This window comes from Propithecus coquereli, unplaced genomic scaffold (genome assembly GCF_000956105.1).
Source record: "Propithecus coquereli isolate 6110/MARCELLA unplaced genomic scaffold, Pcoq_1.0 Scaffold280, whole genome shotgun sequence".
Classification (NCBI taxonomy): Eukaryota; Metazoa; Chordata; class Mammalia; order Primates; family Indriidae; genus Propithecus; species Propithecus coquereli.
This window is the reverse complement of record NW_012148397.1, coordinates 2,841,980-2,859,087: the sequence shown is the minus strand read 5'-3', so window position 1 is coordinate 2,859,087 and position 17,108 is coordinate 2,841,980. Positions and strand designations below refer to the sequence as shown.

The 17,108-nt window shown below is 40.1% G+C and overlaps 1 protein-coding gene across 3 annotated transcripts in view; it reads right to left on the bottom strand.

Annotated features, from left to right (window-relative positions):
• The window catches only part of CDH13 (cadherin 13), a 977,229-nt gene that overhangs the window by 756,922 nt on the left and 203,199 nt on the right, over window positions 1–17,108 (bottom strand). For all 3 annotated transcript variants that reach the window (XM_012648206.1, XM_012648205.1, XM_012648204.1), the window contains exon 2: window positions 14,861–14,972. In XM_012648206.1, coding sequence (XP_012503660.1) covers window positions 14,861–14,972 — 112 coding nt within the window. The remainder of the gene's footprint in view (window positions 1–14,860; window positions 14,973–17,108) is intronic.

Here is a 17,108-nt window from a genome sequence, read left to right as displayed (position 1 = left end):
ATAAAGCAATCCACCCAGCCTGGTACTATGTAAATGCAGCAAGAGACATTTTAATAATAAACTAAAAACCTTCAGACCCCCCAGACAGGTACCTTGCTGAGAGCCAGTTTACAGGGTTAATAATTCATTCAAGTAGGAAGAGAAAGAGGATGCTGCACTTGAGAAGCATGCACCTCTCATTGCAAAGTGGAAAACATCTAGGGTGATATGAGAGGCTGGAAAAATGTGTATATATCATCAGTATGTATCATTTGCTCACAGGGCTCAAAGTGAAGTTTGGGGGCCCATCATCAATGACATTAATGGATATAAATAACCACCATTTACCACGCAGTGGCTGCGTGTCAGCCTCAGATTTACCTTCAGTATCTCTTTGAGAAGAAACTGAAGTTCAGAGAAGCTAAGAAGCTGCCTCCAGGTTGCAGAGCTAGCAAGGGTTAGAGTTAGCATCCAAATCCAAGCATTCACGCCCCAGAGCTGGGCACTTGCCTGCCCCCAATGCTATGGGGACCAGAGCTGTGATGTCTGTAAGTGTGGGCACAGCCTGCTGAGATCTAGGCAAGGCTTGCTTCTCCCGCTGGAGTATTGTGGAGCTGGTGGAAGTTGACTGTGAGAAAGAGGAACAAACTGTTAAGTATAGATCATGGATGTAGTTGGTGTCATGTTACAGGGCAGTGGGGACTGCATCAGCAAATGGGGCTTGAAAAAACTGAAAGCCCTTGTAGCTCAGAGATGTTGGACAGCTCATGTAACATTGACAAGCCTGTTTGCTACCTTTTAAAATGCTCAGCATAATCAAACCTGATCTACTTTCAATATCTCAATATCAGATATTAAAGAAAGGCATACTTGCTTTGGAGTGGTAACAGATAAAAATATCTGGATTTTTCTGCTCAATTTACCAGTGACCTCCTGGAGGTTTGTAAGTTCCATAACAACTGCTTGTGTCTCCTCCACTCCCTGTCGTTGGCCAGAATCCGTGCCTTGGACTCCACTCAAACCTTCCTAGTCCCTGAGAAATTCTGACCAAGACAGGCAAGCTATCAGAGGCCCCAACCCACAGGAGGAGAACTGGAATAAATCTCCTTGCTCTCAACTCCTGGGAGTTTGTAGAGGGGGCTTCCCTTCTTCTTGGAAGCCTGGCTTTGTTCTCAAGTAACAGAGACAATCTCCCTGAGATGTATCTTTGTGCCTTTCTCTTCAGTTTTTCCTAGTTGACCTCTCCCCTCTTTTGCCAGAGGCATCTGCTGCCTCAGGGAGGATTAGGAGCAAAGAGAGTGAAAGACTCAATATTCAGCCTAAAGACTTTAGCAAAACACAAATCTTGAAAGCCAGGGTTTACTGAGCAAGAAAAGGGCTTTCTAATTTGCAAACATTTAACTATAAGCCTTGGGTAGAGGTAACTCAGGATTTCAGGGCTGGGAGGTTCCCACCTACCCTGAGACTCTTTTAGTCTGGGTGACAGAGATTGGGGGATGCCCCTGGAAAGGGAGAGAGTGTGAAGTTTCCTTGGGTCTCCGAGAGTCTGGCTTCTGAGCCTGACTCCACAGCAATTATGCTACGTAAGGACGTTTTAAAGCTACACATACATATTTTCAAACATTTCATTGCATCTTATCTCCTGTTAGCTCAGCAGAATGAGAAAACGACTTAAAAAAATATTTCCACCCCCCCCTTCTCCTCAAGAACCAAGGTACAGTTTGAGTCCCAGAGGCTCAGGTCTGTCTTAGCCCCCAGGTGGCTTGTTTTTGCACACTCAGGCTACCGGAAGTTTAAAAAAAAAATGGATAGAGGTGGGTGCGTGTGAAGCTCTGCTGTTTAGGGAGAATAAGCTCTTTTTAGACTGGGAAGGGGTTAGATTCTGGGGTATGTCTGCATGCCTTCTGGAACACTTACTGTACATTTCCACATTGTAAAGGTCCAAGGGGGCCTACAGTTAAAACAACAACAAAAAAAAACAACCCAGCAGTTCCCAAAATTATTTAACTTCAAAACATGTTCCTCACATTACATTCCTATTACCATTCTGTAGAGCAGTGCTCCACAGACAGAAATTTGGGGAATTCTAGCTTAGAACAAATATAAACTAGTATGTACTGAGAACTGAGATCACCCACATCAACATGGCATAGCTCTACAGCTCTTAAGAACAAGAACTGAGTCTACCTGTGTCAACCTGACTTAATTGTTTTTCCACAGAAATCTTTGCCCAAGAAAGGTAAGACTATAAAAATTTCATTGCTTGTTTCAGAGAATTCATGCAGATCAATTTATCTGGGACAATAGTCTGCTCACCTAGACAAACAGCTCATTTATCAAACAATAACCTACTTATCAGACTTATTTCATTATCCTCATCTTGCTGTGTCTAACAATCCTAAATCAGTATGTCATGAACTTTATCCAATGCCAATCGATTTGCTACCTTAAATTACTTGGCCTATCCCTTCCACATAAACCCTATGAATATCCATCTGACTTCTACCTTCTGAAAACCTGCTAAGTTTCTGTTAAGATAGTGTTCTCCCTTATGGAAGTGAGTTCCAATAAATGTTTTATTAACACTAGTTTTCCGGTGATATTTTGGGAAGTTGTGCTTACTATGCAATATATGAGCAGTTTGGGCCCATGTTTGAAATGTGGGAGCCTACACAATGCTGAGCGTGTCCTACAGGCACATTTCCCCATGGCCAGAACTCAGCACTGCCCGGGTCCCCAGCCTGCTTGGGCCAGCTCTCAGAACTCAGTAACTGTGCGGATGCCTCTGATTTTTGCTTGTTTAAGAAATGAGCTTCCAATTACTAGACCTATCTCCCAGACAACAGAGTGGGCTCTTGACCCAATGCCAGGTCAATCAGCTTCTCTACCATGAGTTTGAACACCACCCCGAACTGGAAGGTATTTGGAACTGAGCTACTCCTATAAAGGCATCCTGAGACCAAAAGTGTGGTCCACACACCAATGCTCAACCTATTGTTAAAGAGCCTATGACAACGTAAATACACAAATTGAAAACAATGTGATGGAGTAATATTATACCTAGTAAATCTATCTTTTAAAAAGCTTATATTTTATATGTCTTTGTTTTTAAAAAAATTTTTAAATAATTAATTTTTATTATAGTGTTAAGAAAAAATGTTTAAAACTTGAAAATAAGAGAAAATGTGGGTGTCATATTCTTTCAATATCATATACAGGCAGTAACACATCCATTCAGGATTATTTACCTCAGAAAATGTAATGTGTTCACCTCATTGCTTACTACACACTGAAGGTTGCAGACTCAATAAAATTCCGTGTTAATTTATAGATTTCTGTCTAGCAGAAATGCAAGTAATATTCAGTAGAAAAGGTAACCCCAGAGGTTAGTTATTTGTCCTGTAGGGCATTGACCAGTTTTACATGTAACCTAGCAAACTTATTCTAACACTCCTTTATTATTAAATTGCTTACAAATATCTAGCTCCTCAAATGTTCTTTGAATAATACTTATGATTTTATTAGTTTCCTTTTTAAATGCTGAGATGAATAAAATCTCTGATGTGTTCATTTTATATTTTTATATGAGTCATGTTTTTAACTTTTTGAAAATTATATTTGACTTTTTTTTTTTTTTTTACAAAAGTATCAGTCTGTGATACTTTAAAGAAAAACAAAATGAAACAGATATAGTGCTTCACTATAAAAGTTTGAAAAGCACTGTTCTAACTCGGTCACTTCCCACCGCTCAAACACTTGGAGCATCTCTAGTTTCTGTCCTTTCCGGGGCCTTGCCATTCAAAGTCTTTGAATGAACTTGTGACTACACAATTTCCTTCTATTTTAATTAAATACCTTTCTTTAAAGTCTTAAGTTAGTCAGCGTTTGTCAGAACCCTAAGTAAGTCACCAAATTGTAATTGTAGTTGACAAAGTACTTTCTAACAGAGAACAATCCAACCTCTCCTTAGGGACAGAAATAGGCTATACACATCGCTAAAACATACCTGATCAAAACTGTGCATGATGAGAACAAAAAGTTTGAATTGAGTTATCCCAAAAGCAAAGCAGGCGACTTATGACATTAAAAAAAAAAAAAAAAATCCCTTCATGTACACTTTTAGCTTGGGCCTTACTCATTCCATTACAGAACTGCCTTGGTCTTACCCCCAAATGAACAAAACCCTGGGAGTATAATGAAAGCTGTCATGCACAAGACTCCATGCCTTTACCTGGGAGCTGTTGCTTCTCTCTCCCTTTTGAGTAGAGACCAAGCCCTGGTCCTGGCCCATGCCCTCCGTTCCCCTTTGGACAGTGGGATTTGGCCACCTGGCCACATGTCCCCATGCACATGAATCTGACAGCCTAGCTGCTCCCTAATTTCAGCCCTCCCTATCCTTAGTCTCTTTCTCCTCTTCAGTACCTAGAATTTGATGCTGAATCCCTTGCTTAGCATTATTTATCCCCACTTACTCTGACTCTCTGTTTTTAATTTGACGAACTTCCTTCCACTGAAAAATGTAATGCTAACCATATTCCTTGGAGGTTTTGACTCATATTTTGAAATGTTTTTTTAAGCACTAATTATTTCTTTCATGTTTCTCAGAATCAATGTTTCCTCATTTGGAATCCCCCTTCCTCCATGGAATTTAATGTATACATATGAAAATTAAAACCACTTTTAGCTAAAAATAGATCCTCTGGGAGGTCTTCAGAATCAGCTGACACGCACAGTTAGGAGGAACCTGGATGGCTGACAACCGTTTTGGCTTCAAGTGGAAAAGAAATAGGCTGGTGCAGCAGTTGGCCAGTTTTCAGGGGCAGCCTGCCAAGACGTCATTTACCAAGTTGCTCACCAGTAGTAGAGGGGTTGGAGGAGGGAGGCTGAGCCACTACACTCCTCTGCCCCCAGAAGTGGCCAGGATGTGAAGAGGCCACCCGAATGTCTTGACAGGATTGAGGTCTGCGACTTTTCAAGGGAAGTTCTAAAGAGAGCAGTCTGCAATTCTGAAGCCCAAGAAGCTCAGCATACCAAAAGTGTTTCCATAACTCATTTGGCAGCAAAATCCAACCTGAACTGACGTGACGTTATTTATGGTCTTTATTTATCCTGCTTAGGGTAAATATTCAGATGTTTTACTACTGAAAATCAATCTGTTTGTTACAGGGTGCTGCCCCAGATCCCCTCCCTGCCATGGAGGTGTGTAATATACAGCATACGCAGCTTATTACCTTTCTAAAGTTCAGAACTCATCTGGACCTAAAATTCGGAGGAATCATTTTTCAATTTTTTTCAGGGAGCATGTTTTTAACATTTAACCCAAAGAGACTAAGCATGAAGGAGAGGCAGTGATGGTGAAGGAGACAGAACAAGTACACTTAAGACATGAAAATGCCAAAATGGGAGCGTCAGAGGAAGTAGGAAGACAATGTGCTTCTTTCACAGGAGAAACTCAGTGTGTCAACTTTGATAAACACCAGCACTGCCCATTCAAACAACATCATCTGCAGAAATTCCCCACCCTGGCCTTTTAAATAATAAAATCAACCAAGTTTTATATAGAGTTAGCTTGTGACAGGCACTGTTCTAATCCCTTTGCACGTGCTATTTTGTTTAATCCTTGCAATACTACCTCCATTTCACAGATGAAAATGAGGAGCTGAAAGGTTGAGGGACTGGAAACACCTCCCATTCTGAGTGACAGAGACAAGCAATACCATTTAGGAGGCCACATCAACAGCCCTGTGAAGCTGCCAAGGACACCAAATCTGCTGTCAGAGGGAAAGACAGCAGCACTTCACTGTGGGCAGAGACTCAACACCAGATGCAGCCTTCCATGTGGAAAGACCATGAGCTGTGGAATCAGATCATAGCACTTTGTCCACCTTTGGCATGTCTAGCGAGATCTTGACTCTTTAATCAACCCTCAAGCCCTCGTTTTTAAAGTAGGGTTTAGAATCCTCTTTTACAGTGCTGTTGAGATGATTGAGATGATAAAGTGGTAGCCCCCTTCCTGGATCACAGTATCTCAAACTGAAAAACATGTTCTCATCTTAGGGCTTTTGCATGAGCTGGTCCCTCTGCCTAAATGTGCACCCACCTGATCTTTACCTGGCTAGTTCCTTCTCATAGTTCAGGTCTCAACTTCTCAGAGAAAACTTCTTTGACCACCCATCCTACAGCAGCCATGCAGAAATCTCTAGCATATGACCTTGTCTAGTTTCCCTCACAGTACTTATCATCATCTTGTCATGGACCATTTTCCTGTATTCTTAGGTGTTTATTCTGTTATAGCATACCTGTCTCTTTCTCTCTGCACTAGAATGAAAGCTCCAGCAGAGGAGAAATGTTTTTTGATCTGGTTCAAAGCTTCATCCCTTGTACTTAGCACAGGGTCTGGCACAAAGTAGGTGACCACTCAATGTTTCTTGAATAATTGGCTAATTATTTTAATTATTTAATTTATAATTTAATAATTATAAGTATTTATTAAAAGGAAAAAACACAATATATATCTTTTCCTTTCCTATCCTCTCTATCTCAAGGAGAATGTGAATTTGGTCAAATACAAAAATGCTTGGGGATGTTTTAACTGGCAAGTATGTGCACCTCTTGCTCATTATTTGCTCTCAAGCTAACAAAAATTTTCGTGAAAATTAAAGTGAAAAGGACAGAGCAGAGGCTCAGCACACAATTATTGGGATGTGCATAGATTTGATCTATTACACCTCTGCCTTCTCAAACTATTTAAAGCCATGCTTAATCTTTCCCAACTTATATTAATATTTTGATGTCTTACAATCCGATTCATGTAGTTCTAATACCTGAAATTAGGAGATGCCCCTGTAATATGCATATGTTTCTACATTCATAGTCCCTTGAAGAAAAACAGAAATAAAAGATGTATACCAGCTCCAAATCCATGTGAGTGAAGACACTCAACAGGTTGAAGAGTGAGGCCATATGGCAACACTTAGAATTTGACAGTCTTAATTAAGCAATCTGCTCACCAGCATCACCAGCATGAAACCTGGCATGATGGCTGTCCTTGTCCCCTGCCACCTAAAAGGCATTTCCATTTGTGTGTGTGCTGGGTTCTAAAAATTGTCATGCATGGAGCAGAGCCTGCAGTCATAGGATATTTGTACTGAAAGGGACCTTAGCAATAGAGCACAACACCCTCACGGTGGACCCTTGATTTCTCCAGCACAGCATCATTTCCTTCCTTTAGGGAACGGCAGCTCCATTTCCCCACATGTGGCTAACAGTCTTCTTGGGCACCATGACTGTTTTAGGGTTAGGCGCATGACCCAAGCTGGCTCAAGGAGAGTTAGTCACGAGATATTCACTGGAACAACTGGAAGGCAGTTTCGTGTTGTTTTTTCTCAACTTGCCTAAGTTCCTTGGCTGATAAAGGGCTGACCTTGGATTTGAACTCAGGCAGCCTTCCTCTGGGACCTATATTCCAGAGGGCCAAGACTGCTGAGATATTGGGAATTTCTAAAGTAAACTTCTCAATGTTAATGACAAATTCCTTTTGTTAAACACCTTGGATTCCCACCCTGAGCATTCAAACAGGACATATTTGTCGGGTAAATTTAGCCCACGGGCTGACAGGGTGATACTCCTCATCTATTTCTTTCATTCTACTGGTAAGAAAATTTATGCCAAGAGAGCTCCACCTGCCATAATGTTTCCTCATCTGGTAAAGGCCCGTCACTCCGTTACTTCTCGTGTTTCCCATTCTTCGAAGCACAAATTAGGATCCAAATCCAATGAAAGGATCCCTGAACATTTTATTATATCTCTCCCTGATGTGTGGATGTGTTCATTTCCTATCCTACAATCATTTTATTATATGACTTCACATTTATGAGGTAGTTAGTATAATGCATTTATGAGGTTCCTAATAAATATTAATTGACTGATTACTACATTGTTACAAATATGTTGGTGGGAGGGAAGGGCAAACTTGTAAAAACATTACATTTCTACAGAGCTCTGTGTAAATATAGAAAAAAATTCTTATTAATGTAAATAGGAGTTCACATTCTGACCCAAAGTGTAATCAGCTTCATAATGATACAGTGAATTGGATGACACCACAGTAATTTTCCTTGGCATATCACAACAGCTTAAAACAAATACACTGCTTGAAACCCCAACCTTGTTCAGCTCTACCCAGACTGCAGTCCAGGTGACATTAAATAATTTCACTAATCAGCTAATCAATCTCCCAACCTGAAAGTAAATACAAGATAGTAGTACAAAAGATGACCAGAAAATGGAAAGAAACTATCATTGTCACTTTTAAAAATCACACACACAAAAAATGAAAGCAAAAGGACCTAGAAAGTTCTCAAGATAGAGAACAGAGACTGGCAAAAGCCTAAGTAAGCCTGAACTGAGAAAACAGGCATTTCTCTACCTGCCAGGTTGGAGAGTTCATCCATTTATTACCATCCAAATGAAATCTTCTCATCAGGGTCAAAAGGGCCTTTGTTTTGACATTTAATTCACTGGCAGTGTATTTCCCGTGTTAGGATTCAAAACACCTCTTGCATTGCTTTTTCATTAATTGCCTTCATTTTTCAAGTTCCCCGTTTGATTTACAGTCAATTAAAAACACCCTTAAAAGCCATGACTCATGTATGTTAAGTATAAATATGATTAATGCGATTCCATGCACTGCGTGGAGGACCTGACTGCTAACCAAGGTCAGTGTCATGGTGGCATGGCCGAGCAGTGTTTTGGTGAAAGGAATTCCTGGGGAGGGCAGAAAGTTAGAAGCAAGGGTCATGGAAGGTCTGTCTCTGGGTCTATATCCAAAACAAGGAAAAAGAACTTATTTTTCTATAGTACACAGAAAGGATGAATTTGGCTATGAACAACAATAAATATGCAGCAGAAGTTCTCTCTCTGTGTCATTCAGGTTGATGAGAGTGATGGGAAAATTAAGTGGCAAATTTCCCTGATATATTACCACCAATATCAAGAAAAACTAAGAGATACTAGACCAGAGAACTTTGGATAAAAGCCAGGGTCCTGAAATCTCAGGTCCAAATCTCGATGCCACAATAATAAGCAATAAGACCTTGGGTACATTGCTTCACCTAGCTCAGCCTTAGGTGTCCTCACCTATGTAATGGGCACATGAGAATGTCTTTCTCCTAAGGGCTATTGTGGAGTTCTAGGCGGCCCTCAGCATTTAGGGAGCACACAGCAAATGTCAGTTATCAAGGCCAAGGATGCTGCACTGTTTGGCACTGGTGGAACCCTGCATGTGAACATCTGCTCCTGATTGTGTGCATACCTGTCATATTTTTCTAGAAATCCTCTCTTCTTTCAGCATTGGCATATAGCCCTTTGTGAGAAAATCTCCTAAGAATTATCTATGCCTCTCCAGAAAAATTAACATATTGAAATTTCAGAAGAATATTAGACAAGAACAATAAGAGTAACATCAACCTAATGCCTTAGATCAGTGGCTTTCACCAAAATGAGGTATTTGTTGCATTTTTCACAAAGCAAAACTTATTCAAAGAACTACCTTTTCTTCTGTAATTGGTCTTTACTTTTTTTTGTTTGTTTTTTGATGCCAAGTGACCTTTTAAAAGAAAACTGGGCAAAGTAAACAGCATTTTCCCTCCCTCCTTCATTTACTTATTTTTTTCATATCCAGGCTTAGCAAAATTTTAAAAAATATGCTCTTATCAATCCAAGATTTAAAAAAAATGTTCTACAGGTCCATGAATTTCAAATGTTCTAGAATTGCTGCTTTAGACGCTTGTTCATCTCTTCCGACTTTTCATGGCCAACATGATTCATCTTCTTTAAAGCTAGGTTCAGATGGCCATTATAAGGAAACTGGATCTAAGGTCTATAAATGAAAATAATGACAGAAATAACAATAACAACAATGATGGCAGTGATGGTGGTAGTAATGATAGCAGCTTCTATTTATTCATGACGATGTTCTAAGCATGTTTTCCCTCAGTTGATGCATCAGCTCTAGAAGTAGGGTCTGCCATTATCCTTACGGAGACTAGACAATTCAGATTCGGAGGATTCAGATAACTCGCTCGTGATCACACAGCTAACATATGACTGTGTGGGTGTGTGAACACTAGTCGATCTGAGTTTATAACTGTGTGATCTTAACCACAATATTATAATCATTAGGAGGAAGCAACTGAGCCCACAGTTATTAGAACCATCAGAAGAGGAGGTTCCTCCCCTGGGTGTTTCCAAGAGGGAGCAGAAAAGAAGCTAACACTGCTCAGTGGGAAGCATCCTTTACTAAGAAAAGCAGGACGCAGTCACAGGTGCACAACTTAACCTGCTTCAACTGACCAACTTCCTTCTACATAGGCCCTGGTTACTGTAAGACAGCTACTTCCTTTGTGGTCTATTTTTATCTCTTTCAGGAATCTCTTTTTTACGTGGGCAACATCATTTTGTTATGATCTGTACAGAGATTGTGATCAGGCACCCATACTCGTGTATTCCTCTACATTTTCCCAGCCTCTCTTGCAGTTAGACTGGCTACATGACTAGGTCTGCTAACAGAATGTGAGCAGAAATACTACTTTTGAGCTGAGGTAGTCAAGCATATGGGGCACATTCCCCACATTCTTTCTTGTTCCCCCATCTACCAGCTCAGTGACAGAGGATGCTGGAAGCCACAAGATGGCAGGACCAAGTTGGCAGTAGCCTGGGTCCTCAGGTTCCCACATGCAGGGCAGACACTTGGAGGAGAGTTCCCCTCGAGACAGCTTGACCTACGTCTGCATGATCTGAGTGAGAAATAAACCTTTACTGTGCTAGGTCACTAGGGTTGTGTGATACCGCAGCACAGCCTAGCCTGTTTTAACTAATACAGGTTCTTTACGAAAAGTATGATTATACAGGTTGTATTGTAGGTAAACGTAGGTGTGGCAATTTGTCTCTGTGTATCTGTGTGTTTGTGTGTGTGTGGTCCAAGAGGAGTGTCCCATAAAGAATGAACAAAGGGAAGGAAAAGTGTAGTCCTAATAGTGGCCGGGTGGCCAATGGGGTCTTCTTTCTGGAGACTGGAGGCTGGACACATCCTCCACTAAAATAGGCTGAAAGGGCATGAGTATGGTTTCCCCTAGTGAACCCAAAGACTACAGATCCTTCCATATTCCGGGAAGGTCTGTCTGAGCTGATGGGGGCAGAGTAGAATATTCTGTTTTAGAATTTTTCAGAACATAATATAGTCAGGGTTCATCACTTGGCACTTTCCTACCCCAGTTGGGTGGCCGGTCAGTTGTCCCGGCCCGCTATTCTTCTAAGCCTGAGGGGTCTTCTAGTCTGGGTATGAGCTGACAGGCTGTAACCAGGGTTGCTGTCCAACTCTAGTGGTACCAAGAAGGCAGCTACCAGAATCACGTGATTTTCATGTTTCAGGAGAAGCAAGAGGTACCACACCAGGCAATGTGAGGGAGTTCTGGGTGCCAGGCCTCTAGAGAACCCCTCCCACAGTCCCTTTACAGATTCCTCCCTGAGTCCAAACACCTTGAAGGGATGTCTTCTTTCTGAATTGCTGCCTTCTTTTTTTTCTTTCCAAGTCACCATCTGCAAGTAGAGTTGCTGTCTTCTAAAGCTGTCTTCTCCTTTTTTCTTATATTTATCATTGAAAAATGGGAATAACCACATCTTCCCAGCTAAACTTTCAAGAGTGAGATGAAGCCAAGAAAGTTTTGCCCAAGTTATTGTGAGTTGGGGGCTTTGTATCATGCTGTGAAAGATAAAACGAAAGCACTCCCTGGTTACATTAGAAGAAATAGTGGAACGCTATGTTTTGATCCTAGCAGCTTGTTGAAAAATGGCCCTTTAAAGTCGAAAGCAAGTCTAGTTAGTGGAAAAGAGAGCAGAATAAAGAGTTATTTGGATGTGAAGAAAATAAAAGGCTTTAGAACAACTGAGAGAAAGATGTATCGGAGTGAACAGTGAATAAAATATTAGGGAAATAAAAGGAGTGAAGGTGACCATTAGTAACAGTTAAAGTAGAAAGAGATAAATCATTGAAAATTGAAGAGGAAAATGAAAAAGGATAAAAGAAATATTACTGTCTGAACAAAGATAGCAGGAAGTCATCTACAGAATAAACATTTCATATAAGCTGCTAAAAGCTGAACACAGAATTGGTTAGATACAAGTCTAGGGTATGAGCATATACTCTACCTGTCAGGTGAAGAGACAACTACTTTCAGACAACTTTACAGAATGGTGAAGAGTATAAATGTGAACCGATTGATTAGGCTGTGTTTATACCTTCTGCAACACAAAACTTCACAATGACTGGTAACCAAAGCTCTTAAATATTGCAAAGATAAAGAAAAAATGTAAAGTGCAAGTGCTATAACACTACTAACCTAGTTTCTTTTAACCTTGATTATTACTGATAACATCAACTTATATTCATTGGTCACTAAAATATTCCTAACCATTTCCTGGACATCTGTTATCTGAGCATTTTTAAACTTCCTAGTTCTGTTTGATTCTTTTCATTTTTCATTCAGAAGTTAGCTTTGGGCATTAGGGTCTTCATTCTGAAAGCAGAAGCCACATCAGTTGCTTGTTTAATCACATTTTTCAGAGATAGAAGGGTTTTATGTTGAACCATAGGAAATGCACAAAAGAAACTGAGAATGAGAGAGAAGGGAGGGAGAGGTGGAGGAGGGATGGGGAGGTGGGGAGCAAGGGAGGGAAAGAGACGGAGAAGAGGGAGAGGGAGAGAGAGATACTACCTTAAAGTATTTGTTGGATAAGTAGCAAAGTCCATTCAACATTTTGAGATTTTTATTTCCTTTTGCAAGTGGAATAGAGCAAAGCATTGCTACTACTATAGTATTTTTGGAAATCCACTTTTTCCAAAACAACATTCAATAGACATTCTCAATCATTTGAAAACTTTCTTCTTCATTTAGGCACAATTAACCTTACCTGCAGGTCTATACTCATCACAACCTATGTTCACTGCTTTGAGACAAACTTAAAAGTGCCTGACCTGATGTGTTCTTTGTATTTTATATAAAGATAGATGAACATATGGTTTTACTAAGAGGGGCTAATCAAATTTTGCTGACCCAACAACTCACACAAAAGCATAAAATCATAAATGTCCTCAATTTTTGTATCACTGACTTTTCCTGAATGTGCTATCATTGATAATCAACCCAGTCCCATTTAGCATTTAGTAGCTTACACAGAACCAACAACCATAACCTACTTAATTGCTTAGGGGATTAAACACACACACATTCACACACACACACACAGACACATACAAAACTGTGATATTCGAATGTACAGTATGGCCTAGTTTAAATTAAAAAGATCCCCCAAAGTATGATTGTTTCCAGCTTCTCAGCAGTGAATTAAAAGCTGTTTGGTGTCGTGAAGATTACAGAAGCAATCACATTTATGGGCCTGCTTTGCATACCAACTCTATTAATTTCCATGCTCAGGGTGGCTTCGCATTTCCAAGCATGTTAACATAGATGCCATTTGGGATAATCACTTGGAAAAAAAGAAAAGGGAGAAAGAGAGAGAGAGAGGAGAAGCGAGGAAGAGAGGAGAAGAGAGGAGAGCCAGAAAAATGGTTCTCGCTAATCAAGTTCTGCTTGAAATATATTGATTCTGATAAATACAGAAATCAAAAGACAAATGAAGGCTCCTGATGGCCTGACCCAAGAGTCATACTGAGATCAAATTAACAGGAAATATCATATTGGAATTCACTTATTGCGCCAGTCCTGTACCTTGTCATTACAGACTCTAATTATTGAAATGATTTCATTGACGTAATTGCATCAAGATGTGTATGGGCTTCACCTTGGACAGCTCCCTTGATGCTCAACAGTGCATCTTCATTATTGTGTTTCTTTCAACTCTTAAAATGTGTCCCAGCTTCACAGAATAATCCAATCAAGCGGGCTGTTTCTTTCTTTTCTTTGAACATAACAGCCACATACACAGAAATGAAGGAATATGGCTAGCCTGGAAGGCAAACCCAAGACTAGAAGGGCAAATGTGGAATCACCTTCCTTAAAAAGACCTTAGAGCATCTGACCAAATTAGATTACTGTTTTCATACCCTTCATTCCCAAGTGTTAAGGAATGGTGCTTGAGAGCCTAAAAGTAAATGATTATTTTCCTATTATCAATTTTAAATTTTATTGTTCTAAAACTATACTCGTTATGCATTTAGCAATGAAAGCTGTGACCTCTTAAAGATAAAATATATAATACTGGCATTAAAATAGAAAGCGATCATAACCACAGATCTGAGGGATGCATATTTTAAGGAAATCAACTGGAATTTTGGGGGATTTGTGTTTAATTCACAAAATAACCAGTAGAGATTTTGAATCATTCTAAAGACCATCTTATTAGCCTTAAGAATAAGTGTTTTTCATTCCAAAGTCTAAGAATTCCCAGAAGCCAATATCATGTTCTCACCATTATTTTGATCTAATGCTACGTATGAGAAACTACAGGTAGAACAGAAATCTCCAGGGAAGTAATGATTTTGCTCTTGGGGGTCTGCCCAGGGAAAATGGATTTCATTTCCATTGAATAGTGTAGAACTCACGTTGGAGGCTGACAGCCTCCTTTTCTGGGAGCAGTCTGGAAATGCTCACTTATGATAAGATCCCAAAAAGAGATATTACCACCCTATTAACCTCTAAGCTGGCAAGGCCCTAATTTAAGAGCTTCCACCCTGTGTCAAGCAGTCATGTAAGAAAAATCAGGGAACAGTTTAGGAAATACCACATACTGAGACACATTCTTAGACATTAGTAAAACCAAATGTGAGAAGAGGCCAAAAGTATCTTCAAGTGACACTGCTTACAGTTTAGAATTGACTGGTCCTCAATGAATTCAGCTGGCTGACTGATATGGAACACTTTCTGTTGAAATCCAGGAGTGCAGTTCAAATCTTCTGCAGATGTTAGCAGCAGCACCTAAGAAAAACCAAAGCCATCAATATTTTAATAGCAGTATATGTGTTTGCCCTGCTAACTTTCACCAAATCTGTGACTTTTAGAAATGAGCTGAGGTTTTAATTTCATATCCCAAATGAAGAGGTAAGTTGATACTTATCCTGTGGCTGCCAACGATTCGTTTTGGCAACGAAATTTGGAAAACGCACAAATGGGAACAGCTGCTGCAGTTTCCATTAAGTTGCAGTTAAAGAAATAACTTCATCAGATTTTTACACCTGCTAAGATTCTCACCATAGTTTCCATGTGTGAAATTTTATTACAGAAACTGTCAATTTCCTATGGTGCCTAAGCTAAAACCAACTTCATTTTCATATGTGCAAAGGAGCCTTGTCATCTATGAAGAGGAAGAAAAAGAAAGTGGAACTATTTTGATGTGAAGTTACTTCTAAAAGGAATTCACGGCCCATTAGATCTTCACCATGGCTCAATATGGTGGCCATGAGTCACAGGTGGCTCCTGAGCACTTAAAATGTAGCTGTCTACAGATTCATTTGTTCCTTTTCCACTCCCACTACTTCACTTGACAAGCCTAACAAACGAAAAAAAAAAAAAAAGTAGCTGTCTGAGATGTTGTAGGCACAAAATACAAATTAGATTTTGATGATGATGAAATAAGAAGAAGAATTTGAAATATCTAATTAATAATTTTATATTAATTACATGTTGAAACAATAATATTTTACATATGGGGCAAACTAAACATAAGTGATATTAAAATTCATTTCACCAGTTTCTTGTTCCTTTTATAAATTTGGCTACTAGAAAATTTAATATCTACAATTGTTTCCCAAGGCCCTCAAATTCTTAAGACAATTCATCCAGTGGTCAAAAAATTAGGTTAGATGCTTTGGAACATGAAAGTATGTGACACCCTCCCGGACAAGGTGTAACTTAGTGAAAATAAGAAACGGTCTTAAGATTTAGTAGGCAAAGACTTTAAGCCCCGTGAAGATAGGGATCACCTCTTCCTGACGTGTTCTTACTGAGCACCTGCCACACACCGGCACAGGGAAGATGCTCTGTAACGCGCAATGAATGAAAGCAAACATTTCTGAGCCCTTATTACATGGCCATCGCTATGCCAAACCCACTATATGCATAATCTCATTGAATCACAGTAGCCCTACTAAGTATGTACTATTAATACATTAATAGATATATTTCACAGTGGGCAGATGTGAAATTCTAGAGAGGTTAACAAGCTTATCCAAGATCACAGTTAGGATGGGTGAAGCCAGAATTCAAACCCAGGCTTAAGTGTCTTCTGATTTGGCACACTGCCAGAGCTCTGCTCATTCCCCTCAGACCTTCCACGTCAGAGGGCAAGACTTTGTGTTTTTTGCCCTGAGATATTACTCTCAAACTTGTGGAAAGCAAGGTGCCAAAAGCAAGTGTTTGGAAGTTGCCGTCACTCCAGGAGCAGCCTTTGACCAATAACCACTGGGAATTGGTGTGTAAATACCCCAGACCCCTCACCCTTCAGGTGAGATGATTTGCAGGCATGAGTTCTATCTCCCAGTTTCCACCTGCAGTTCAGCTCCATTTGTCCAGGATGGTGTCTGGATTGATAACTCACTTTTCATTAGCTGCCTTCTCTTCCTTGGCTCATTTCCTCATCCCCCATTGGTATTTTTCTGAACCCAAGTCCTGCCACCACCCAAATAAACTATTTGCACTCAAATCCTCAACTCTGTCTGTTTTTAGAAAACCAGACTTTAATACCAGACCTCACACTCCGAACCACTGAACACGGGCAGTTGAGGAAAATTCATTATCCTCTCCACCAGCAAATTCAAAGGAGTGTACAAAAGGTTGGAAGCTGTGGAACCAGGGCTTCTCTCTAAATATCAGCCCTCTGAAATGCACTGAACCCTGAGGAAGGAGAGCAAGAATCAATCTCAGGAGGTTCACAGTGTGGCCGGCCTGAGCAACATCAGAAAAATTGAAACAGGGGAGTCATCACCCTGACCGACATCATCTCTCTCAAATCAAAGGGGGAAGAATGCTACAGTCCAGTGCCTGTGCTGTTCGGCTTGTGAAACTTTCCCTTGTCTTGAGAACAGGCTCTAGTTAAATCACTTCTGAAGCAATCAT